The 25,956-nt window shown below is 42.9% G+C and overlaps 1 protein-coding gene across 1 annotated transcript in view; it reads left to right on the top strand.

Annotated features, from left to right (window-relative positions):
* The window catches only part of LOC144782385 (sodium- and chloride-dependent taurine transporter-like), a 300,110-nt gene that overhangs the window by 232,420 nt on the left and 41,734 nt on the right, over window positions 1–25,956 (top strand). Inside the window, exons 8-9 of the mRNA XM_078661712.1 lie at window positions 12,444–12,556; window positions 13,971–14,108. Of these exons, the coding sequence (XP_078517838.1) occupies window positions 12,444–12,556; window positions 13,971–14,108 (251 nt within the window). The remainder of the gene's footprint in view (window positions 1–12,443; window positions 12,557–13,970; window positions 14,109–25,956) is intronic.

Genomic DNA, 25,956 nt, shown 5'->3' with positions numbered 1-25,956 from the left:
CAATGCACAGGATCGTTCGAAGACCGCATAAAGATCACAATGCAAATCACCAAGGCATTGCAGTGGTGGAGGTCGCTCAAGAACCTCTCGCAGGGATTGCCGTTCCTGCTTCCAGCAGCTCCTCATATCATTACAACGGACGCCTCCCTGGAGGGTTGGGGAGCAGTCCTACAGGAATTACGGATCAGCGGCAGATGGTCAGAACTGGAGACGCAGCTCCATATCAACCTGCTGGAGCTGAGGGCAGTCTTCCTAGCCTTGCAGTCCTTCTTGCCAAGGATCAAGAACTCCCTAGTGCTCGTCAGGACCGACAACACTACGACGATGCGCTACCTGAACAAACAGGGAGGGACGCGTTCGCTAACACTCTCTCGCGAATCGCAAAAGATCTGGAATTGGCTCATGCTCCACAACGTATCGTTGAGGGTGGAGTACGTCCCAGGTAAGGACAATGTCATCGCAGACGCACTAAGCAGACAGAGGTCTTCATCACACAAATGGGAGCTAGACATGACGACCACTGTTCAAATCTTCTCAAGGTGGGGAACGCCGCAAATCGACCTATTTGCGACCAGGGAGAACACCAAATGCCAAAACTTCGCAAGTTGGCATCCCCAATCAAGGTCTCTCGGGAATGCATTTTCCATCGCATGGCGCAACGTCTTTGCGTACGCATTTCCGCCATTTCCAATGATTCCCAGAAGATGAAGGTGGAGCCTTGCACTTTAATTCTGATAGCCCCATTCTGGCCGAGGCAACATTGGTTCACAGACCTTCATCGCCTATCACTGCAGCCGCCGATCCATCTACGTCAGCATCCATCTCTACTCACGATGAGCAACAAGCAGGTTCAATATCCGGATCTGAAATCTCTCAGGTTATCGGCTTGGCTCCTGAGTACCGAGAATTCAGCAAAATAAACATCCCGCAGGATTGTAAAGATATCCTAGCCAGGGCAAGAGCGGAAAGCACTAACAAGACTTATTCCCTGAAGTGGAAACGCTTCTGCATCTGGTGTGCGGACAAAGGTCTACGTCCCTTCGCCACCTCTCCAGAACAAATATTACCCTACTTGCTACATCTGGCGCAGTCGGGCCTGGCCCACTCCTCCATAAGGGTACATTTGGCGGCGATATCAAGGTTTAAAAGAACATCTAAAGGGCCCTCTCTCTTGGTCTAGTAGACTAATCAAACAATTCCTTAAAGGTCTCTATAGATCTTTTCCAAGACCACGGAGGATCCCTCCAACATGGCATCTAAATGTGGTTCTTAACCAACTGATGAAACACCCTTTTGATCCCATTCACAGGGCAGACATGAAATACATCTCGTGGAAGACGGCTCTCCTCCCGGCGCTTACATCAGCAAGGAGGGTCATTGAACTGCAGGCTCTTTCCATCCAAGACCCCTTCCTACAGTTTAGGGATGACAGAGTGATTTTAAGGACCAATCCTAGGTTTATTCCTAAAGTCCCGTCGGACTTCCACTTAAATGAGCCTGTGATTCTCAGATCATTCTTTCCAAATCCCAGCACCGCAGCTGAGAGATCGCTGCACTCATTGGACCTTAAGAGATGTCTAAAATTTTATATTGATAAAACCAAACATTTCAGAAAATCTAACCAACTCTTCATAGCCTTCAGTAGGCTTAGGAAGGGTCTACCGCTTACCAAACAAAGCATCTTCAGATGGATCTCTTCGGCGATTGCCTTTTGCCACGACAGAGCCGGACAGCCATTGCACTCTAAAATCAGGGCGCACTCTACAAGAGCCATGTCGACTTCTATGGCACTATTTGCAGGAGTGCCAGTTATCAAAATCTGCAGGGCGGCAACATGGAAGCTGCCGCATACCTTCCCCAGGCACTACTGCCTGGATACAGAGCTGATGAAGGATGCAGCAGTGGGACAAGCAGTGCTACGCCATCTTTTCCAGTAAGGTGAGCCTTCCTCCATCCCTCCATCCTTTTCTGGTATGCACATTTCTCTGTTACTGCTTCTGGTTGATGTCTATTGATGGTTCATAGTCGCATGATATGTATTATCTAATGACTTGTATATGATGCTCCATCAGAAATGTGCACAAGGTATTGCTTGCTACTCTGATTCAGGCATGTGAATCTATGAAAGACACCCATAATACTGGATAAGAAATGCGTTACTTACCTGTAACTGCAGTTATCCGGTATTGGTGTCTTTCATAGATTCACATGCAACCCTCCCGCCTCCCGTGGAAGGACTCACCTATCTCTCTATCAGTGCTACGCCTACTTAGCTTGGTGCGTACGAAAATCTGAGAGACTGAGGCTCCTGACAGGAAGGTTCTAGAGGGAGGTGTTAGCTGATTGGCTCTCTTCTAGAATTTGGTCCTTTTTACAAAAGGACATAGATAGGCTACTAAGGTGAGGCCCTTAGGCCTACTTCTCTCTATATATGTCTATAGGACATTACTTTTCTATGTACCGGAGACTCCCGTCTCGACGACCGGGAATGATTCCGGCATGTGAATCTATGAAAGACACCAATACTGGATAACTGCAGTTACAGGTAAGTAACACATTTCTTTCCTAGCCATATGATACTTAAAACGGATAAAATATATACATACATAGAATCATTGACTAAACGTACTCAACTGGTGCTTCTAAGATACGCCTACCCCGGTGTACCTAACCTAAGCCTAGTACGTGGGAAGGAGTAAGTGAGCTGCAGTTTAAGTTAAGTTCGTTTTTGCCAAGAATCTGAATCAAGAATTCTCTTAAGGATCTAATCAGCTCCGTACCTTGGTTTATAGAATGAAGGCGGTCTTGTATCTCTTTCTCAGGACTCGATCTCCCAGCAACCCGCAAGGGTGACTGGAAACACTGGAGCTGGAATTTCTCGGCAGGAGAAAAGACCGCGCCTCTCTCAGTGTGTCAATGGGATGGTCGGCTTCCTTCGGCACTCGCATCAGCTGGGTGCCGGGCAAGTAGATAGCCGCTCTGCTCCAAACCACCGTGTGTTTGCTTAAGGCAAATGTTGGTATATTTATACCTGAAAGGTGCAGAGTTTGACGTAAGGGTGGACATAAGACGTCACTAAGAACTTACAGTTCTTTCTGGACTCCAGGAGTTCTTGTGCAAATGAAAACAAAAGCAGGGGGATTTCCCAGGCTGCTGGAGGCTTGGTTTGTTTAAAGAACGCGTTGTACTTTCTAGGAGTCTATGGGAGTAGCCTTGCCGTATTTGGACTGCATTGGCTATGACTAAATATGGATATGATTCTTATGCCTTTATAAGGATATGTTTTGTTATAACCACATAAGGGCATGAATCTGGAATATTTAAATAGGGTCCTAGATACATTAACAACATTTTAATTACGCATGTCAGTTTGGTCGGCCGTCTTAGGCCAGCCAAAGTGACATGCACACTTTGGTTTCTCCAACCCAGCTGTAATGCTCAGCTGAGTTGGAGAAACAGCACAGACTCCCTGTGCCTGCGCGAGGGTTGAATCAGCCTGCTCAGGCCAATACCCACGCTGCTCTCATACTTGAAAGGAGCACAGGGATTCGATGGAGAGTCCGTGATGCTGGCCCAGGAACAGCTGAGACCAGGAAGTAGAAGCAGAGCAGCTCAAGGTATGTTTTATCATTTGTTTTTATTATTAACCCCCCCGCTTGCTACCCCCACACCCTCCTTTCCCTCCCACCCCCTCCACCCACTCTACCACTGTAAATCAGTGTTGGCTGCCTCTGCTCTGAAACTTTCCAGGAAGGAACTTTTCTTAGAAAGTTTTGTGAAGATTTGTCAAACAGCACCAAAGTTATTAGCAAACCAAAAAAGAAATTTTCTATGGAAACCTGGTCCTAACTCTAACTACACAGAAAGTGTTGATTGGTTCTGCTTAATGTGTGTGCGTAAACACACACACATATATACACATAAATAGATAGATAGATAGGTATATTGATAGTTAATTGCACGGAAATGCATTCTAAAGTTCGATGATGTAATGCAACATGTTGTAAATGTTAACGTGCTTTATTACATGCGTAGTAAAGGCACACATTATTATGTTGTACATCCCACTAACAACCTGGAATCGTAAAGAGGCTTACTGTACTATAAAGAGACCTACTCCACCACAGATCATGAGAGCCCCTTATGGGAGAGTTTATGATCACTTTTACTCACCATATCTAAACTATGCCTGAATACGTCACACACGCTGAGCTTCAGCTGAGCAGAGTTGAAGACTGTAACATGATATTTTGTCCCATGAAAGAGGAAGTCTCATGGTTTTATCTTACACTATAGGCTTGTTTTAAATGTCTTGCCTCAGTCCACATGTTTCAGTGCTAGCAGTCCCTATTCAGGGTGAATACAGCTCAAAGCCAGCCTGGTTTTACATATACGCCAGGCATGCCAGCCGTAGGATACTACACTCTATGAGGTCAGTATAATTCAGACTCTCCAGACATTTTGAGAGCTAGACATATTTACAGTGAACACCCAACGGGCAGCATTCTCCAACTGGAGACCTGATATATTGTTAGGAAAAGGTGTCTCATTCTCATAGGTATAATAGTAGTGAGAAACAGGCATTTACAATGCAATGGTCACGGCATTATTAAAGGTAGAGCTATTGGCATTGGTCATGACATTTTTTTAAATTTTTAAACATAAATAAATGGTATTGTAATTTACAATGGCAATAGGTGAGCATTAGAGAGTAGTAGAGAGTATTTGCGGACACCAGAGCCACACACACACACACAGACAGAACCGTGCACACACACACAGCCCAACACACAAAGCCCCCCCCCACACACACACACACACACACACAGAGCCCCCCACACACACACAGAGCCCCCTACACACACACAGAGCCCCCCCACACACACAGAGCGCCACACACACAGAGCCCCACACACACACAGAGCCCCACACACACACAGAGCCCCCACACACACACACACAGAGCCCCCCCCCACACACACAGAGCCCCCCACACACACAGAGCCCACACACACACACATACACATAGAGCCCACACACACACACTCACATAGAGCCCCCACACACACCCAGAGCCACACACACACACCCAGAGCCACACACACAGGAGAGCAAGCACAGCGAGGGGGCAGGGAAGCAAGCACAGAGAGGGGGCAGGGAAGCAAGCACAGAAAGGGGGGCAGGGGAGCAAGCACATCCAGGGGGCAGGGGAGCAAGCACAGCCAGGGAAGCAAGCACAGTCAGGGGGCAGGGAAGCAAGCACAGCCAGGGAAGCAAGCACAGCCAGGGAAGCAAGCACAGCCAGGGAATCAAGCACAGCCAGGGGGCATGGAAGCAAGCACAGCCAGGGGGCAGGGAGGCAAGCACAGCCAGGGGGCAGGGAAGCAAGCACAGCCAGGGGGCAGGGAAGCAAGCACAGCCAGGAGCCAGGGGGCAGGGAAGCAAGCACAGCTCGGCTCCCCGTGAGAACCATGAAAGTTAATCTGTACATTGGCCCAACGCAGCCTGCATGTACCTTGCCTTGTTTATTGGTCTATATCTGGCTTTAACTGCCTGCCGTGTGCATTGGCTTAAGGTGGATTGCATCTGCCTTGCCCTGGGTATTGGCCCGGGGAGCGGCAGCGCTACCTGCTGTTTGTGTTGGCCCAGGCTGGGGTCCAACTGCCTCGCTATGTGCATCGGCCTGGGTCAGGCTGCAGCTGCGTTAGATTGTGTCTTCGTTGGCTCGGAAGCGGGCTGCGACTCCTGAGGAAGCCAGCCTCGTAGCAGCAGAAGCCACTGAGTACCATCCTGACAGTCCAAAGCAGCTACGCTCAGTGACGACACGAGCTTTGCATGACGTCCATGGTGTCCATTGCTGAGGCAGCATATGAATACCACCGGCCACCATCTGCGGTCAGAAGCCTCTCCGAAAACACTGAGGTGAGTGCGAGGACTAAAGACTGTTTTTCTGTCCAATCAAGCGACAGGTAAGAACTAGAATGGACAACCAACTGACTGCACATTTTATTTGTGGGAAACGTAATTTGCACCTGAGCCTTATTCATGCTCTGCCAAAGCTGGCTGGGGACAATCTTAGACAGGGTGACCCGGGTGACAGAAACATGTAGAGGAGGGACAGGTTTTAGCCCCCACAGTTAGTTAAGATCAGGGGCATCACTCTGTATTTGTCATTGATTTGTGTAGTGTTAAGTACACCTGTGTCCTTAAAAGTACTTTTTTCCAAAAACAAAAAAGGTAGGCTGGGATTTAAAGTTAATATTGGTCAACAGTCGATTTGTGATCTTGTGTCCCCACGCTACCTTCCTGGGTAGCCTGTAGGGTCAGGGGAGGTGTGGGGCACAAGCACAGCGAGCAACAGGGGGGCGGGGGGTCAGAAAAGCAAGCGCAGCAAGGGTCAGGGGTGGGGGGCACGAGCACAACGAGAGTCAGGGGGGCGGGGGGCCACGAGCACAGCGAGGGTCAGGGGGGCGGTAGGGCCACGAGCACAACGAGGGGCGGGGGGGCCACGAGCACAACGAGGAACAGCAGGGTGGGGGGGCACGAGCACAACGAGGAAGAGACACACAACAGAATGAAAGAGTAGAAGAGGTGAGGAGGAAGAGACACACATATAACAAAACAGGAACGAAAGGCAGTCTGAAATCACAGCAGTGGAAGGGACAGAGATAGTCGAATGAGAAAAAGAGGAACGACAGAGACGCTAACGTACTAAAACAGGGGAGAGGGTGACCAGACTGAAACCACTACAGACAAACAGTCACGGCAGACCGGACACACTGTACAAGAAGAGACACAGCAACAGACTGAAACCTGCAGAGAAAGAGACACGGAAATACTGAAAACGCAGTATAGGGAGAGACGCCCGGACAGACGAAAACTGTGACCATTCAGCAGACGAAGAGTCTGAAACACAGCAGAACAAAAGAAAACCACATAGAGAAAACGCAGAAAGGCAAGAAACAAGAGAAATACCGAAACACCTCCGAGGAACAGGCACGAAAACAGGTTGGAAGCACAACGGATGAAAAGACGGGCCAGTAGAGAAAAGACACATATTGAAAAGGGAAAGGGGCACTTGACGAGGCTAAACACGCAATACATTAAGAGATAGTGAGAAATAAAAAACCTCAAGAGTTATATACTGAAAGAAAGCAGGGTTGGAATTCACAAAAGAACAGGGTAAGGAATAACGAGGAGCCTGTAAAGACATGCAAACGGGGACAACTGCTATCGAGGAAATGAGCAACTAAGGAAGAGGGCGAGCCTTAATATCTGAGTGATAACTTTTTAACATTTTCTTGCTGAAAAGGTCGACGGTACTCTACGAACATTCATTTGAGCGAATTCCATAATAAACAAGCATGCTGCCTTCCGTGAAGCCGGCCAGGAACAGAGCAGTCATTAGGCGCACGGCGGAGACGCTGGCGCCGTGAGTGTGCGCGCTACCAAATCCGCGCGTGGCCAGCTCTTGTCGCTCCCTCTCCATTCAGAATGCTGGGCGCGTGCCCAGCTCTTGTCTCCGTTTGTCGCCTAAAACGATTGCTATAGTTCTCTGCCGAGAACGCGCTTCGCGCGTCTCTAAGCCGAGACCTAAAAAGGGCAACATTTCTCTATGTGGTAAAAATACAGTCCTCTTTGTACATTCGTAATATATAGAGAAAACCTATTTGTATACATTTTTGTGGGAAGGTGATTACTAACCAAAATTTTGTTCAGTTACAATTTAATGAGTACTTTTATATTGCCTTATAGCCCGCTGGCAAGGGCTATACCAGTTGTTAATGTGCCTGAACCAAGTTATAGGCTTAAGTGCATGTAACAAGAGAGAGGGCCTTTAACAACTGGTTTAGCCCAAGAAACAAGGGCTTTAAAAAAACTGAAATATGAGCATTGGAATATCAGCCATTAGTAGCCTTGAGCCACTTTAATTTCTTCAATTGAGCTCCCAACATTCCAATGTTCTACTATAGCCTGCTTCTGAGGGCAAAGACAAACAATGGAATGTTGGAGCTCCAGCCTTATACCAGCCATTATAAGTCCGGAGGTACTCCAGTGCCTTCAATGGAGCTCCCAACATTCCAATGTTCTATTATGGTGTAAATAACAGTGTTTTTTAAAACTAGCTTTTTAGATGGTTAAAACCAATACATCTTGGCATCCTGTTGAGTGCTGAAGGAACTAGGAGCATTCACAAAACACAGAGAAAGGCGAATGCCCCACACCATTCATTGCCACACCCAAACCATTTTAGGGAAGTTATGCTATGTTAGACTCTATCTTGCCTGGAGAGGTGTCATGAGATGGTAGCTCATGGTAGTAATTTAATGACTGGTGCTGGCTATGTTGTTGGGCAACCAGTCTGACCTATTGTCTTTGAAAAGTAAGGATGTCTTTATCTTTGTTAGCTTCAATAGTTATTTCGTGCATGTTGACAATCACCGCTGCAGTCTCAAATTTCCTAAAAATATTGATATTTTGAAATGGGGCCTGCCATGGTATGGGAGGTCAAAGCATCTGTGGTGTAATTTATGAAACCATCGTAATATTGGAAGAATTATGTTTTTTATTATCTTTACCTTCATCGTTCCTTTTTTCCCAAACTATTTTATATTGTGTTTATTGTGTCTGGTGCCCAATCACTTATGAGAGAATGCTTTATTCTTGAGCTGCAGCCAAAACCTTGAAGACTCTGTGTGGTGAGATTTTCTTCGTCTGAGTTTAAATTGCAATTGCACATATATGGTTCTTGACTTGCAAAATTAGCCACCTGCTTCCAGCTCTGAGAATTGCAAACTAGAGTGTAGGCAAGAAGAAAAGAGGCAAAATAAACTTTATCTTCGAAAAAAAACACAAGCTTAGAAAAACACCTGAAAGGTAACAGGTCTATTTAGAAGTAGGATACCTGGATAACTGATGAAGACATGGTAGAAATTAAAGACTAATGGAAAAGGACAGGAATCACCAGGAGTATGCAACTAGCAGGATCGAGCATTGTTGTCAAGAATTAAGTGATTCTCTGAACTCCTTCTATATCAGACTATTTGGTTGACCTGGAAAAAGTAAATATCAAATAGGAAGGAAATCTTTTCTGTGATTATTAGGAACATTCTATTAAAAGAATTGCCATGAATGCTTTGTTTACCACTTAGAAATGCAGTTGTGGAACATGATGGTGCAATACAACAGGGATATAGATTCATCAGGTTCCAGGGTAATTGCCTAACTAAGTAGTGCCATCATGCAAAGAGCCTCTCCCCGCTAAGTGCCTGCAGCCTTGTTGATCTCCTCGTGCCTTGTACAGAGGAAGATGCAGTATGAATAGAGCACTCACTATCCCCATCTTTCCCAGGTTTCTAGAGAGGGACAAGGAGCCCCAAACACCTGCCTGGGAAAAGGCCAACCTGCAAGCAAATTGGCACAGAATGCATAGATGAGCGAGGTCATAGATAATGTGCCTGACTCACAATCTTAGTCTCAGGACAGATCCTACTGGCTCACCGACTCCTCACCGGCTCACCGACTCCTCACCTGACTGTAAAACTCTCCCGCCCTCTTGAAGGGCCTGGTTTTTATGGATGAAGGCTATGAAGAAAAGATGCTGGTTCCCAAGATTGCTCGCAGTGTGACTAACCTTCGAAAGTAATGAGTTATTGTAGGCAGAGCCAACTTTAGCGTTGGTGGCGCCGCCGGTATGCGACAATGGTTGGGGTCCCCCCCAAAGACCACCTCCAGCACAGATTTCCTCACCACCACCCTTTAACAAGTGCCTAAGTCTCCATAACCAGTCTGTCTCAGATGCATATATAGCACTCTCTTTCAGATGCATATATAGCACCACTCATACCAGTGTAAGGTGTCAGAACACTTTACATCACACACACACATTGCACAGAGACAATCAATCATAAGTTAGTAAATCAGTATATAGGAAGTGTTACATTAGAGAGAGGACTACAAGGTGTAGGAATCCCATGTCATCAATATTGGTAGGCAGTATAGTTTAATAGTGCTTGGTCTAGAAAAGCAAAAACTCAGAATTTAAAAAGGAACACCATAGTTGGGGGTTCTCTTTAATAATGAGAATAGATTTCTAACCAAATTAATTATTTTTGCAATATTCATTCATAGCCACTCATGGTCAAGGTCCTCATTACCTGAGAAAGCGTTTTTCCATGTATGTTCCCAATCGCTGCCTTAGGTCGGCCAACCAGTGTCGGATGGCCCTCCCACGATTCCAGTGCGCTTGGCTAGGTGGACAATCCATTTCTGTAAAAACAACTAGAGCATGGAACGCACTTCCCTTGCAACTTCGCGCCACCCAGGATATTCTCTCCTTCAAAAAAGCACTAAAAACACATCTTTTCACCACAGCACTCTAATTTCCATCTTCACCCCTTCTGCCTCTCTGCATGAGCTCGCGCCAGGACACTCCAGAGTATTTGAGCATGCTATAAAACCTTCTATAACATAACATATAACAATATTAATCTTTGCTTAAATCTATGCTGTGCATGCAGTTCTTTGAAAAATGTAACAGCTCTGTATTATAATTTTAAGTTCATAAATTGCAAGTAACAAATTGATGTCTCTTTTAAAAGCAGTAGCCTACTGACCTATTCACATTTCATGCACTTTGTGATCTCTACAGTACTTGTTTTTTGCACCAGGGTATTAACCCTCTGCTATACTAAAGTGAGTCAAAACCCCAATTAAAAAAACATTCGATCTCTCTATAGGAAAAACATTAATCACAGGAGTTATCCTGACAATTTTTTGGGCTGCCTGGAAATTTCTGGAGAAAATGAACAGGGCAGCAGGTGCTTTAAAATAATTAAAAAATTGCACAAACGACGCCCCTGGAAGTCAGCACCCGATGCGGCCGCACCGCCCTAGACCCGGCCCTGATTGTAGGACACCCTATGAACATGGGATTGTCTTGGATAAAACACTGATGCCATCCTTAGACCCTCGTAGGAGTGGAAGATTCAACCTTCCTACCAGAAAAGAACATTGGAAGCCAGGATTTAAATAGGAAAAATGAAATACCGGGTAAATCCTCTATACGGGAGAAAGTTGTAAATGGATGGCGACATGACTAATATTCTTAGAAATAGAAAAAAGGTTCATATTATTTTAGATGCAGTTTGGATTTGTAAATGCAGATAGTCAGATTGTCAGAAGAGAAGTAAACTTTACCTTTTTCCTTGTCTGGTGATGCTGGTCTTCAAACGTGTTGGCCTGTTTACTTCAAACACACAAAAGGTGAGGGGAACGAAGCTTAAAAAGAGTCCATCCATCAGCAATTACTCTAGGTAGCATTCCAAACCTTTGTTTTTCACCCACTGTCCTACTCTAGACAGAGACCAATCTTATACAAATCAGTACTGGCTCAGATTGTGTTTGTTAGCATCTTTAAAACTCATTATATCTCACTGTACGTTTCGTCTTTCCTTTCATCAGCAGATAAATTGTGTTCTACTTGTATTATTAATATGTATTATTATTTTTCTCTTTGTATTATTGTATATTTCCATCTTTGTGCATCACTTAGTGTCCCTGTGTAACTGTTTTAAAAGTATTCATAAATGTCATTGCATCTCACCGTAGTCCTCGTCTACCCTTCACTATGTGTATTATTTTGTTTCTCCTCGTTTCATTGTATCTCTTTTCAAAATTGTATCTTCTTGTAATATTGTAGCTCTCTTTATTGGGCTTATCCGTATCTACAAGTCTCATGGCATCTCAATTTATCTTTCCACGTGTATTATTGCATTTCTCCATACAATATTACCACACTACATCCTTCGATAGTATATTTTTCTAATATCGTACTACCTTCGAAAATGTAATATTCTTGTGTCATTGTCTCCTACTAGTGTATTGTATATCCTGTATATCATACACCATTATTTAATACTTTACCTTTCCTGAGTATCATAATACACTGTGTGATAATCTTATCTATGTCGTGTCATTCTTATATCTTGATGTTCTTCTCCAGGATTGTACCCTTAGTCCAAATGAAATCCTGCTCAGCATTCTGTTTGCCAACACTCTCTTAATAACCTGTTTAACTCCTCAATTGCAGAACTACAAACTGGGAATGCAATGGAGTGGGATAAATGTAGTCGTTGCTTGCCTGAAGAGGGTTCAGCGAGCACCAGGTGGTGTTATTTCATGAAGCTTTCTGTTGCTAGAGAGGACTCACGGACTCACACTTTGTTGTTGGTTGTGGTGTTGACGGTAGTCATGAATGGGCTTGTTTTCAGATGGAATAGATGACATCCCCAGGAAAGGCTCCCTCTGCATGACTGGGATTTATCAGAAGATGCCCAGTCATCACTATGTAATTGCTGCTATAATATGGCAACTGGAAGGAATACGTAGACCCTACTTATGATGTCACTTATGATGTCTCTGTTGTGTTGTATCCTCACCAGGACCTGGGTTAGCCTTCATTGCGTACCCAAAAGCCGTGCCCATGATGCCTCTTCCCACCTTCTGGGCCATCCTGTTTTTCATTATGCTTCTGCTGCTTGGACTTGACAGCCTGGTAAGTACTCTTGCTCTATTATAAACAAGATACAGCATAAAGAGACAAAGGATTTGTAGGTTCAAGGGCGCCGAATCACCAGCAATGGGTAGCTCCAAGATTGTTTTGGAGTACACAGGAATGGTGCTAAGAAATTCTGTGTTCCAGGTAAAATATCAATTGGTCCTTTTCAGACTCTTTCTTGTGATTGCTTACCTCTAGCACTATCCTCTTACCTTGCCTTATGGAGGTGCTAGCTCTGGTTTTAAGCCAATGATCTGCATAGTATGCTCAGACTCTCTCGACAAATTGATTCAATTCTCACACATCATCATCTGATATATTTTTGACATATTCTCTTAGTCAAGACCTTAAAATCTATTTACGCCTACAAACTGAAATAACATAATGTATTGATCATACAGAAAAACTATCATTTGTCATTAGAGTTTATAGTATCTTCGTGGCATTAGATTATGTTGTTTTATACATTGTTCAGATTCAGTTGATAGAATTTTGATGAACACAACTCAGCATGAATATGATAAAGTGTTCAAGATGCTGACTAAAAGTATACAGATAAGACAATAAGACTCCAAAACAAAGCTAATGTTTAAGTAGCCTGTTTAAACTGCTTTATTTTTGCAATATGATAGACCGAAACGAAAGGCAGGGTTTCACTCATCCGCAGGGGAAGGAAGCCTCCTGTCCCTTCTCACTAGCACAGGTTCTGCCCATGGTACTCATCAGAAAGGAAAAAGCAAAATAACTCTACTGCGGCAGCGCGTTGACCATATACAGCTTAATTGTAACATTTTAGTGTTCTAAAATTAGTTAAAGGATAAAGCTTTCCAAGCACTAAATGCGATGAATATCAACATCTTCCTCTGCTTAAAGTCCAGTTCTGGGAAGTTTCAATGTTGCTTCTGGGTAATGGGATATGTAATGCCAGCAATGAGAGACTCAGGGGATTTCAGAAGGACATCTGTACAGCTCTCACCTACCCGCCCCTTTGATGCCCCTTTTCTTGCTCTCCTGACTCTACTCATTGAACACCATGTGAATTGTGATGCGCGTAGCGCTTCTGCCACATGAAGTGACCAACGATAAATCCGAAATGCAGCAGGGTTTGTGAAATAGACTCAGTCCACCTATCCTTTTCACCAAAGACACCAGCCAACCAAACCTATGATAAGAGATGCTTACTTCAGAAGCATAGTGCCTATCTCTAGTCTCCTCTTATAATTATAGATATATTCCTATAATAAATTAGGCATATGGGATTTCATACCACTAGATTTAAGTATTCAGAATTGGATCTGCACTCACTACAAAGGCAGAAGGGGATGTGTCCTTGGAGACAGATTTCGTTCTACAGTAATATCAATTGGTTAAGATGATGCTTTTTGTTGGGTTTCTTGTTTCTCCTCTGCAGTTTGTTGAAGTTGAAGGACAGATCACATCATTAGTTGATCTGTACCCATCCTTCCTAAGGAAGGGATACCGACGGGAGATCTTCATCGCCATAGTGTGTATGCTCAGCTATCTTCTGGGACTATCAATGGTCACTGAAGTAAGTAATTTGAGGCTCTTATTCTGCCAACATAGGACAGGGCGAATGAATGGAAAGACGACTTGTGAAATAGGAAGTGACTGGTATCAGGTTGATGAGAAATGTCAGACAGTTGGGGGAGTGGTCTCACAATGTTCTTAGCATCCTTGCATGTGTCAGTATCCCTGGTCAAATTAAGAACACATCCCCACTGCACCTTGATGCCACATTACCAGTGAATGGTCTTAAAATATTACAACCTGAGTGAAATTCTCTAAACATATGCAATGAGGCGTAATTTCATTACACAAACTTTCCTGTATGGATACCCCACCAAGGCCCAGATTTACAAAAGTGCCACAGAATGCAGCGCTGCACCAAAAGTGGCTGTGCTGCGTTGCATGACAGGGAGAGAGCAGGAAAGCACCACATCTACAGAGATAGAGTGTGTTGGGAGGCCAACATTAGGCATCTGATTGAGTTGTCTATGTTACTTGAACACCTGAGGTGGAAAACAAAGCTCTATTGATACTTACACAAGCTACAATAATACAATGTATAGGACCCCTAGATGGGTACAACTTATGTAAGCGGATTCCATGGATTAGCTGTATAGGCGAGCAGCAGTCATGTAGAGTGTAGTGTAGTTCCTATTATCCCAATAGGCTCTGCGCATTGGAATAATACCTTCAATAGTATAGGCCTAGACCAGACGTTAACTAGGTCTACTACTGTCGATATTAGACTTAAAGTTTTGGGTTTGCCAGCTAGCTCAGAGTTCACTAGAAACTTTCTCGAATAGGCAAGGAGGAGTTGAACCTCCCTGGATAGACAAGAAGGGATTTAGTTTCTGACAACCATAGAACAGGACAACTTTGCTCTCCCCTAATCAAGAGTGTATCTCTAGAGTCGTGTGAAAACAAAAGACGACTTATTTTACTCAGTCAGTACGTGCATTCTTAGTCTCACCAGATTGTAGAGAAAAGGAAGAGACGTGCGTGTTCAATAAAAGATGTTATTTATTGATCAGTCTCTTTTCTCATACAAGAGAAATGGATCGATATTATTGCAATACTTATGGTTAAGTAAAGTGCATACATTAGAAGCAGAAGTATAAAATAATACTGTAAAAACATTGATATGGTTTCTAAGCCATATGATGGTTTAAAATGGATAAAATAGATACATACACATATACATTTGACTAATCGTACTCAACTGGTGTTTCTAACTACGCCTACCCCAGATGTACCTGACCTAAGCCTAATACGTGGGCGGGAGTAGAAAGTAGCAGTTTAAGTTAAGTTTGTTTTGCCAAGTGACTGACTAAAGAATTCTCTGCAAGGGGTTATTCAGTTCTGTACCTGGAATCTAGGATGAATGAGGGATGGTATCTCTCGTCTCTGGTCTCGATATTCCAGGCTGCCTGCGAGGGCTACCCGGAAGCGCCGGAGCTGGATTTCTCGGCAGGAGAAAGCAGCGTCTCGTTCTCAGCGCGTCAGGAAGGCGGGGCTGCGCCAGCGGGGTCTGCTCTGCTCTGGGCTTCGGCAAGTCTGGCTGCTCCGATCTCGTCACCACCGCGTGTGTTTGCATAGGGCAATATCGGTAATATTTATACCTTTAAGGTGCCGAGATTGACGTAAGGATGGACATAGATACGTCAATAAGGATGTCATACGACCTGGTCGTTAGCACATTCTTTTGCTGAAGTTCTCGGTGAAATCAAAACAATGGCCGCAGGGTTTTTCCCAGGTTGTCATAGGTTTGATTTGTTTTGAGAACTCCGTATGCCTTATCAGGGGCTGGAGGAATATCGCTTGTCTAATTAGATGGCAAGCGTTATGACCTAATCAGATAACACGTTCCTGTGCCGTAGTGTGGCTTAATCAGATAACGGTTCCTGCATCATGGGGGTTTTCTGCCTCATGGGATGGCTGCTAGTTAACTTGTTAACCAGAATAGGGTCAGGAATAGGGGGATCGATACAGAACCTATAGGAATACATCACACCCACTCCACGCTAACTATGGACATATTTACGAATCTATGCATAGGAAAACATACTGTAGAGTATCATGTATACCTTACCACCCCAAAATACATAAATGGATTTTGAAATTATCAAATATACGGAAAAACAGTCACATGTATTATATGCACTCAAGCTGTAGAATAATGCTAAAGTAATCACGCATATCTATACATTATCACTAATTTGTATATGAGAATTTACACATGAAATGGCTCTTAATACAGAAAAAAGTTTCGAGACCATTCCATCACAGAATAAAATAATTATGAACATACCAGCGGGCAGCTAATGTCTATAAAGTATCTAAAAATAGAAATTTTAGTTCTCTACGAATAGTTCTTACTTTAAGCAGAAAATAAGTGTCCCGAAAAATTCGTAAAAATATTTTTGGGGCTGCTGAAAAAAATTGCTGTCCGTGAACTGGAGGGAAAATTGTTCATGGTATTTTGCTATTCTAGTTGAAGGCCAGATTCAGGGAACGCTGTGTGCGAGCTCGCTCAAAAGTCTCTATTTCTGCTCTGGTGAGAACATCATATCATTTAGACTGTCGAAAAAGCTGTCAACAGCTTCCTGGGAGAGTTCCACTAACTCGGAAAAAGGTGTAACCATGCATTCGTGCGCATGATTGTCTCCATTGACGTTTTGATTAGAATTGCTGACAGAAGGTCGTACCTGATCAATGCTGCTTTCATCTTGAACTTCACTACCCCTTAATCATAGTGGTGAAGCTTCCACGAATGCCGTCATCAGGATTGGTAGCCGTTGAGGGCAGCACAAAGCATGAGCCTTTATTGGACTCAACAATGTTTCTGCATCCATTGGCGCATCCGATTGTAGCGTCAGACAGGTGTCTAACACGCATTCTTCTCCGCATAGCAAGCACCTTAATACAGGTAAAACACATCGTTGCCACATTGGTCGAAATGAAAGAAACCAAGTCATGTTCAGGTCTCTAAGCCGGGATAGTCCCAGGATTTTTGATATCCGGTCCCGGTATCCAATGGCTAGGATTGTTTCTTCCCTTGTCGCAGGTGTTTTGTCTGTGACATGGTTTGCCATAACGGAATATAAGGACTAGGAATAGGATTCCTGCAATTAGTTCCAAAATGAGGGGAAGTCCGCCAAAAATCGAATGGACAAAATCCGGAAAAATACCCAGTATGGCTTTGAATGGTGTTAATGCCATTGAAAATACTGTCTTAAATACTTTTGAGACTCCACTGGTATCAGAAATATTTAAGATTTCATTCAGGATTTCTGCGAAATGTATGGGGGAATTAGTTGATAACAATGAGTGAATCTCTGCAGTCGTCCTTGCGACTAGGAGATCATACGTTTCTTTTGATGACGTGAGCCTGGTCGGCGTCTGAAGAAGCACTGTTTTCATTCTGCTTAAAGTATCTATTCGAATAGAAGTAATTTTCAAGTTGGGCCATGCCCTTGCCTCCCTGTCTGGAAGGGAGCTGGGCAACAATAAGCGTCCACAGCACTTGACCTTCGCAGTCGTAGTTACGAGATAAGGAGTCCCGGGCATAAGACTACAACATCTGCGGTCCACAATTAGAACGTAACTCCCATTATAGAGTCTTTGAAAGAATGGTTCTATCTCTGTTGCAGGTGCGCCTAGCTGGTGACATGAAAGGTTATTTGAGTTCCCTTCACAGGCTCCATGCAAACTAATTCCATTACACAGAAGTGTACCGCTCAGTGACATCGCACAATTATTGCCACTAAGAAACACTTTCTGTCCTTTATTACTGACACATGCATGCGAATAGGGCAAGTTCCATGTTGTTTTAATGTACCCTTTTCCCAATTGTTCGTACATGCCAGCCTGTATATATTTTTGGCAGTATTGAAACCTGAAGGTAGATATTGGAATATTAATTATCCCATGTATTATCCATTCACTGACAGGTCGTTCTGACATTGTCACTGGTAATCTCTCGAGTTTCTCAATGCTCAGGATTGTATAATCAGCACCCTTTTGTGCCATACTGATTTGTTTATCAGTGAGGTTAAAGATATTGATATAGTGACGTTGTGTTGATTAAACGCCAAGGCACATAGCCTGAACGCAGATTTTGTAACGTCCAGCCAAGCTGTACAATAGAACGCAATTGGGACTGACCGTGTTGTAACAACAGTAAGTCTTGCGAGAATATGTCGATTGCTGAAGACACAATGCTGTCCAGAGAAAAAATTCTGGAGGACAGAGTCATTAACCCATTGTCCACTACAGAAAGTGATTTTTCCAAATTAATACGGTCAATTTCCCGTATACTTTCTGCTGTCTCAATTTGAGTCACCTTCCAGGCCTCGTTGTATGCTGCATATACAGAGGCTGCTATGAAACGTTTCTGACGCTGTTTGCGCGGTCCCATAATGAAATCACGCAAGTCAGCACCATCAGTAAGTAAAGTTAGGTGTTGCTTAATTTCTGCCAGTGTGGAAGTTTGTAGCCACTGAAGGCATAATTTGCCCACACTGTAGGTGGTTATTATCCCTGGGTGTTGTCTTTGGGAATATCTAGGGTCTGGCCTGGTCATTTTGAACCCCTGTGTTTTGTTCAGGAATCTGTCTTGACAGTTATTAGTATCTGTGGGCCAGATCAACCACTTTTTCCAATCAGGATGTGTTCTGTTTTGGTTTAATACATAATTTACGTCTATCTCTTCATCTGTAGAGCTATTGCTGTTCATTGTTGGTTTTGGAATAGACGGTTTATTTAAGTCTTTGATTTTGGCTAGGCCAAGACAGGTAGTTTGTTGAACAGTGTCATTTAAAAATATCATTTGTTCTGGGATCATGCAGGCTCTAAACAAAGATTCTATACCCTGTACTTGCCATTCTTTTGTACCCCAAACACTCTTTACTTCAACATTTTTGTCCCAATAATCAAAACCAAAAGTATTCATTTGTTCAAAGAATGAGTCTGAATATATCAATTTCGTGTTTGTTATCATGGTCTTTGTCCCTGTCTTATTTGACAATTTGAAATAAAATGTTTCAGCATTACTTGTGTTAAAACCTGAAAAGTATGAATATTTGTCATAAACGGTTTTTGAGCTTCCTTTTGGAGGGGTTGCACAATGTTCCCATTGATTATAATTTAAAACATTTCTAGGTTGTGCAGATCTATGTAGAAAATGGTTACCATAGTGGTTATAACAGTACATACTATCATAATTTGTCGAACCCTGCAAATAATCATGTTTGGTAAATTTAGCAGACATCACTAAGTCAGACATCATATTATTTATACTTTCAAAGTCCCAATCATCAAATGAGCTTGGTTTTACAAAGTCACTCAACGAGATCTTAATTTGGTGTGGATATTTCAGGATTTCAACCGGACCATAAATTTCGTAGTCAGTGTTGTCCCATGCTACCCCACCCGGTATAGGATTGGCTGTGAAGTTGACTGAAGAAAGTTCTCTTTTCTCGACGTGTGAAGATGTGTGTGGTTTGAGGATCAAGTTGATTTTCTGACTTGCTGTGTCCATTTTAGCATATTTTCCCTCAATGAAGCGTCCCAAAGTTAGTACCATGATGAGCCAAAGTATGAGGATAAATGCACCAAAACCCACCCAAAATTCAATCCATGGAGAAATCAGATATGTTTCTTTCAGTTGTTTCAAAAGTACTTTAACTTTATCTTTAAAGGTTTTTGTTGATGGCTGTGTTTTTGATTCAGTGAAGCCTTCAGAGGAATCATCAAAGTTTATGAAGTAGCCGGATGCAGTTCTGTCAATTGTTCCAATTGCTTCAGGATTACTGTTTCTTGCATAGTCGTTTGTTACTTCATTATAGATTGGTGTGTCTCTGCTAAATGTTTTTATTTGGGTTTTCAGAGGTCTAAGTTCCATTGCATTGTTGCATAGTCCTTGCTGTAGTTCTGTAGGCGTTTCGAATGTGATTAGCCTCTTAGATTGAACCTCTGTGTTTGTAGCAAATCTTGGTGTTCTACTACTTTTCGGGAGTCCACTTGGCCTACTATTTGTTATCGGCCACATGATTGTGGTTTTACCAGGTCGATGGATACAACTCGGTTCTCCTTTTTACCAGCAAGCGGCGGTAGTACAACTGATCTTGTCCCGTTGATAGACAAGACAGGAACTGCTTTTCTGTAAGAAGGCCCAAATTCCTTCTTTACCGCGATCTTTTCTCTGACTAGATCCCCGACTTTTGGAATCCAGACAGGTCTTGCTGGGACAGGTGGTGGTTCTTCAGTGGTTGTTGGCTGCTGTTTCAACTTTATGTTGCTCAGGTCTTTTCTTGTTTCGTTTAAGTCCTGCAAAATAGCCAAACGATCTTTGATATCAAAGCTTTTTTCCTTCACCACTGAAGTCTGACTGTCGAGGTCTAAGACTAACATCCTAGTTCCAAACAATAATTCGTACGGACTGAATCCCTTCAGAGAATTTCTTGGCAGGTTATTTAGACTACGTTGAACACTTATTAGATGTTTGACCCACCCAGCTTCCGAACCTAATATCCTTTCTGTTATAGATAGCTTTATGCCTTGGTTTTTTCTTTACACCATCCCGTATCCCTCAGGAAGGAAGTGAGAAGAGTCCCGCTGTGCTATGCTCATTTGGCCATGTTTCCCCTCAGGCTGGAGGGCTAGAGTGAAAACAATGGTCAAACGTAGCATGCTTCTAGCGTATATGCCATTTAGACTCGCAAATATTTGTATAACAGTCCAGACGTCAGCCGAGCGCTGGTGATCTACATTATAAGTGGAAACTAGCCTGTATATGTTAATCGGACGCTTTGCTTTTTACTGTTGATCTTTTTTTTGAGTGAAACGACACGGTATTACACCGTTTCTCTCACCACTGCGATTTCTGTTACAGTTTGGGCAGTTCTTTACAAACATGGTATGATGCAGGCTCATGCCTGGCCACCAGTACCTTGATTGTAATTCTTCCAGAGAATCTTTTAGTTTGAGGTGTCTGAGACCCTCGCCCATATGTGCGTCTGCTATTAACAAGGTTCTCCTGTCCATGTTTGGAATCACTCTATCCCCCACTCCAGGGATTCGAGCAAAAGGGACGGAGTTTGCATCGATTATGTATGTATAATTGAGTGGATAGTTGATCGGTAGCGCTGAGCAGTCGCCTTTTGATGACGTTTTCACCGCCAGCACTGTTTCACCGTCAATATACTTCACTGTACGCTTTTTTCGAGCTACGGAAGCTGATTTAGTTGCTACCGCTGTGGCTGTCTCAGCCAATGAATTCCCTGCAACGTGAACGCCATCACGCTGATGACTCAGTGTATGTATCACGTGAGTCTTTGGTAGTTCTTTTTGTAACAGAACTATTTGTTCCCAAAGCAGTTTTTGCTTTATTGTTGCACCTGTGTCATCTTTGTAACCGTTTTGAATCCATGTCTGCAAATCGTTGTTATATGATTTGATGCAGTAATATGAATCGGACACTATAAGTGTCGGGAATTCGCGATCCGCATTATCTAGCGCCATTTTTAATGCTATTATTTCAGTCTGTTGTTCTGAATTAGTTTCTACTGAGTGTGTTTTTGTTAATAGAGGTCTTAGATTACCTCCGCGCCACACTTCTTTTGTAATCTCACATGTGGGGTTGTATGCTTGTTCTCCCCAAACGGAGGGTTGAGCATGTCCGTCTGTATAGATTACACAACCGTATTGTCGGAAGGGCAGAATGCCGATTGGCAGAGGGAATGTTCTTTCATATTCTAGATTTTTCAATTCCTTTAGTTCTGGATCAAAGTAGTAGTATACTTTGTCCGTTGTAATTGAATTCACCCATTGTATCCATTCCGGATTCAATGTTGTTGTTGGTAAATTACACGGTGTTGTTAATGCCTCAAAGGCTGATTCTGCTGTTCTGACTGTGATGTGTCTACCGTCAGCTTTATCTTTTTCTCTAGCTATTGCGGTTTGAACTGCATGAACAATGTTTTCTTTAATGCTGAATTTCTTTTCAGCTTCTGTGTACAAGTGTGATTTGAATGCAATTGGTACCTTTTCTCCCTCATTAGAGGTCAGGTATGTGAATCCGCATCTTCCTGGGATGACTCGAATCACAAGATTGCGTGTGTTATCACGTGTTTCTAATTTTGTTTTAATTAACATGTCTGTTTGTAAGGATCTCAGAATTTCTGTGTGTATTTGAGTCCAATTGGTTCTTTTAAAATCTGGTTTTATTAGATCATAAAGGGGTTTGACCCTTTCTGCGTAATTTGCAATGTATGTTCTTCCGAAATTTAGGAAGCCTAGAATTGACTGTAGGTTTTTTAGTGTTCTAGGTGCTTGGAGTACGGCACATTTCTCTAGGAAATTGTCAGCCAGGCTTTTGCCTTCACTTGATAATTCATATCCTAAGAACAGGACTGTTAGATAGGCAATTCTCGATTTTTTAAAGTTGAATTTGTAACCCTCTGCTGCGAACCCAAGTATTATGGTTTTCACTCTCTTCAAGTGAGTATCCAAGTCATCATCTGTTAGGTATATGTCATCGACATAAGATAATGCTTCGTCATCATATGTTTGTAGTAACTCTGTTACTCTCGCTGAGAATACCCCTGGGCTATTCTTGTACCCCTGGGCTAACCGACAGAATTGTTTTTGAGTGCCATTTATTGAGAACGCAGACAAATATCTGCTCTCTGGTGCTATGTTTTGACAAAAGAATCCATTAGAGATGTCTAATGTTGTTTTGTATTTTTTGCGCACTATGTTATTCATTAGTGCAGCACTATGCGAATTTTGCACTGCAAAAGTTTTGCAACATGAGTTCAGGTGTCTGTAATCCAAAACTAGACGATATGAATTGTCTGGTTTGGAGACAGGAAACAAAGGGTTGTTCATTTGTGAGGTGCAAGTTTCAATCACCCCCTGGTATTCTAATTGATCTAGAATTTCTTTTACCTGTTTTTTAGCTTCTTGCTTGATTGGATACTGCCTTTGTGCAGTAGGTTGTGATTTTAACTGGATTTTGTGAGGAGGAGAGTCCTCATCCCATCCTACATGATTTTTATATGAAGCAGGAGCTTGAGCTACTGCCCACTTTCTGGCAAGTGTGTATTTTTTATGAATTGGGATATGATTTGAGAAGGCAGGCATAATTATTTCTTCGCCATGAGGGCACTCCCTGACAAACTCTGGTGGCCAGTCTTTTTCAGCTAGAAGGATGTCATAGCCCTTGGAGAGATTATCCCAAAATAGTCCCCTTATTTTTCTAGTCTTATCCCCTTCTATACGTAAAGTTATTTCATATATTTTGTGAGGTTTGCTAACTCTGGTGTCTGCAGTTTCCACTTGAAGATATTCATTCGTGTCCACTGTCTCCAGATGATTCATAAGGACTTTGCGAGCTATGCTCACTTCTGCTGCGCTGTCTAGCATTGTCTGAGCCCATTCTCCGTTTTTCAGTTGTGTCCTCAGTATTCTCGGCATTGTTTACTACCTTGATACTGGCTACCTTCTTTTTTGGAAATTGTAGTTTCTTTTTTAGATGAGCAGATTCCTTGTCTTTGGACTTGGCGTGCTCTTCTCTTTGTTCTGATCGTCCTCTTCTTTCCGATTTCTGCGAGGAAGTCTGAAAAGATTGAGAGGGACGTGTATCAATGTCTTGATATCTATCAGGTTTCTTTATATTATCCCTATTTCTAAGGTTATATCTTTTCTCAGAGGGGTCACTTTGGGGTGACCTGTGTCTTTGGTTCGGAGATTTTTCTCTCCGCCGAGGAGACCTTCCTCTGGACTGGAATTTCTTTTCTTTAGGATTGGATTGTTTGTTTCCATCCCAGCTCTTTTTTTGTGATGTTGAATTATTATTAAAAAATATCTTTCCAGGACTTTCAATCAGTTGTGGTTTTACTGGTATTCCACCTAAACTATCTCTACCTAGTTCCTCATAGGATTTTTCTATAATTCTGGCAATTTCAGCTGGTTGGTCTGCTATATCTGTCTCCTTTAACCTCTGGCGGATCGCCACGTTTGCTGCTTCTCCCTTTATGTTGGCTAATAATATAGCCGAGACCTGCTTGAAGTCTTTTAGTAATTTCATACCAAGAGTTAAAGCGGGTTCTGGACCGTATTCGTCTTGAATTTGTTTTAGCACATCTGGTATTACCGAAATGGATGGAACACCGTGCGTTTTTGTGTAGATGGAAGCAAAGACTGTACCCAAAGTGTCACAGTCCTCCACGTGTGGTGCGATTCCCATTGGAAGACAGATAGTCAGAATCCTGTGTTTATCCACAGGGGTGGTGTCTGGAAACACCGCCTCTATTTGGGTGATTTTTTGTGCTAACCAGAATGGTATTTGTTCCCGTTTAGCTGGTACCTTACCTAGGCAGGATTGTATGTTCTGTGGTGTAATTTTATTTGTGTTCCCCTGATGAGGGGTCAGCTGTGGAATTTTAATTGCTGGTTGAATTGTTGAAGTCCGCATCACATATTGGACTAATTGTCTATGTAATTTTATTAATTGTTTTAGCTGTGTTAAAAGCTCTGCTGCAGACATCCCATCGATGTCTGGATGTGGTGTGTATCCGGCTAGAACCGGCCACGTTGCTCCTGGTCTACCTAATGGACCGAGCCTGGTGATGTGATTATTATGTTTTAGGGCGCCATTAAATAAGAGCAGATGCTCTTGAAATTTAAGTGGTACTTCCACCTCCTCGAAAGGAGTGTACTCATTAGGAGGTTCCTCTGTTTTGTAATAGTGGAAGACCTTTGTTACAGCATTAGCTGCTGGAAAGTTTATCCATGTGTAGAATACCTCTGTCTGCCGATATTCGTGTGCCTCAATTACGAATATGACTGTGCCACCTCTAGGTGTCAGTCCACTTTCTATAAGTTTTAAAGTTATAGATTTTCTTGTGTTGACCGGGATGATTATTATACCCGGGTCTGCTTCTTGCATAGCAGTATCAGCTGCTGCGAGTTCAGTTGCTATTCTAACTGCCTCTCTTTCTCCTTCATTGTCTGACATTGTACTGTCCAGAAGGTTATTTTGTTTGTTTGCAGATCAGGTTCTTATGGAAACAAAGATTAGATGCACAATATTTTGGAACAGTGTATCCTTCAACGTTGACTAAACCAAGGACCATACATAGGAGTTTCCTCCTGCGAGGTCTGGCGGATATTACCTTTCACCCACTCCAGACGTCTTTGGAGTATTATGGGAAAAAGGGGTCTGAGTGAAAAAGCACGACTGAGTTACTCTAAATGTCTTACGTTAGTTTTATCGCCTATCCAAACACGTTGGGCGCCATGTAGTGTAGTTCCTATTATCCCAATAGGCTCTGCGCATTGGAATAATACCTTCAATAGTATAGGCCTAGACCAGACGTTAACTAGGTCTACTACTGTCGATATTAGACTTAAAGTTTTGGGTTTGCCAGCTAGCTCAGAGTTCACTAGAAACTTTCTCGAATAGGCAAGGAGGAGTTGAACCTCCCTGGATAGACAAGAAGGGATTTAGTTTCTGACAACCATAGAACATGACAACTTTGCTCTCCCCTAATCAAGAGTGTATCTCTAGAGTCGTGTGAAAACAAAAGACGACTTATTTTACTCAGTCAGTACGTGCATTCTTAGTCTCACCAGATTGTAGAGAAAAGGAAGAGACGGGCGTGTTCAATAAAAGATGTTATTTATTGATCAGTCTCTTTTCTCATACAAGAGAAATGGATCGATATTATTGCAATACTTATGGTTAAGTAAAGTGCATACATTAGAAGCAGAAGTATAAAATAATACTGTAAAAACATTGATATGGTTTCTAAGCCATATGATGGTTTAAAATGGATAAAATAGATACATACACATATACATTTGAC

Source organism: Lissotriton helveticus, chromosome 9 (assembly GCF_964261635.1).
Source record: "Lissotriton helveticus chromosome 9, aLisHel1.1, whole genome shotgun sequence".
In the NCBI taxonomy this organism is placed as follows: Eukaryota; Metazoa; Chordata; class Amphibia; order Caudata; family Salamandridae; genus Lissotriton; species Lissotriton helveticus.
The sequence above is the reverse complement of the archived record's forward strand: the minus strand, read 5'-3'. Positions and strand labels throughout refer to the sequence as shown.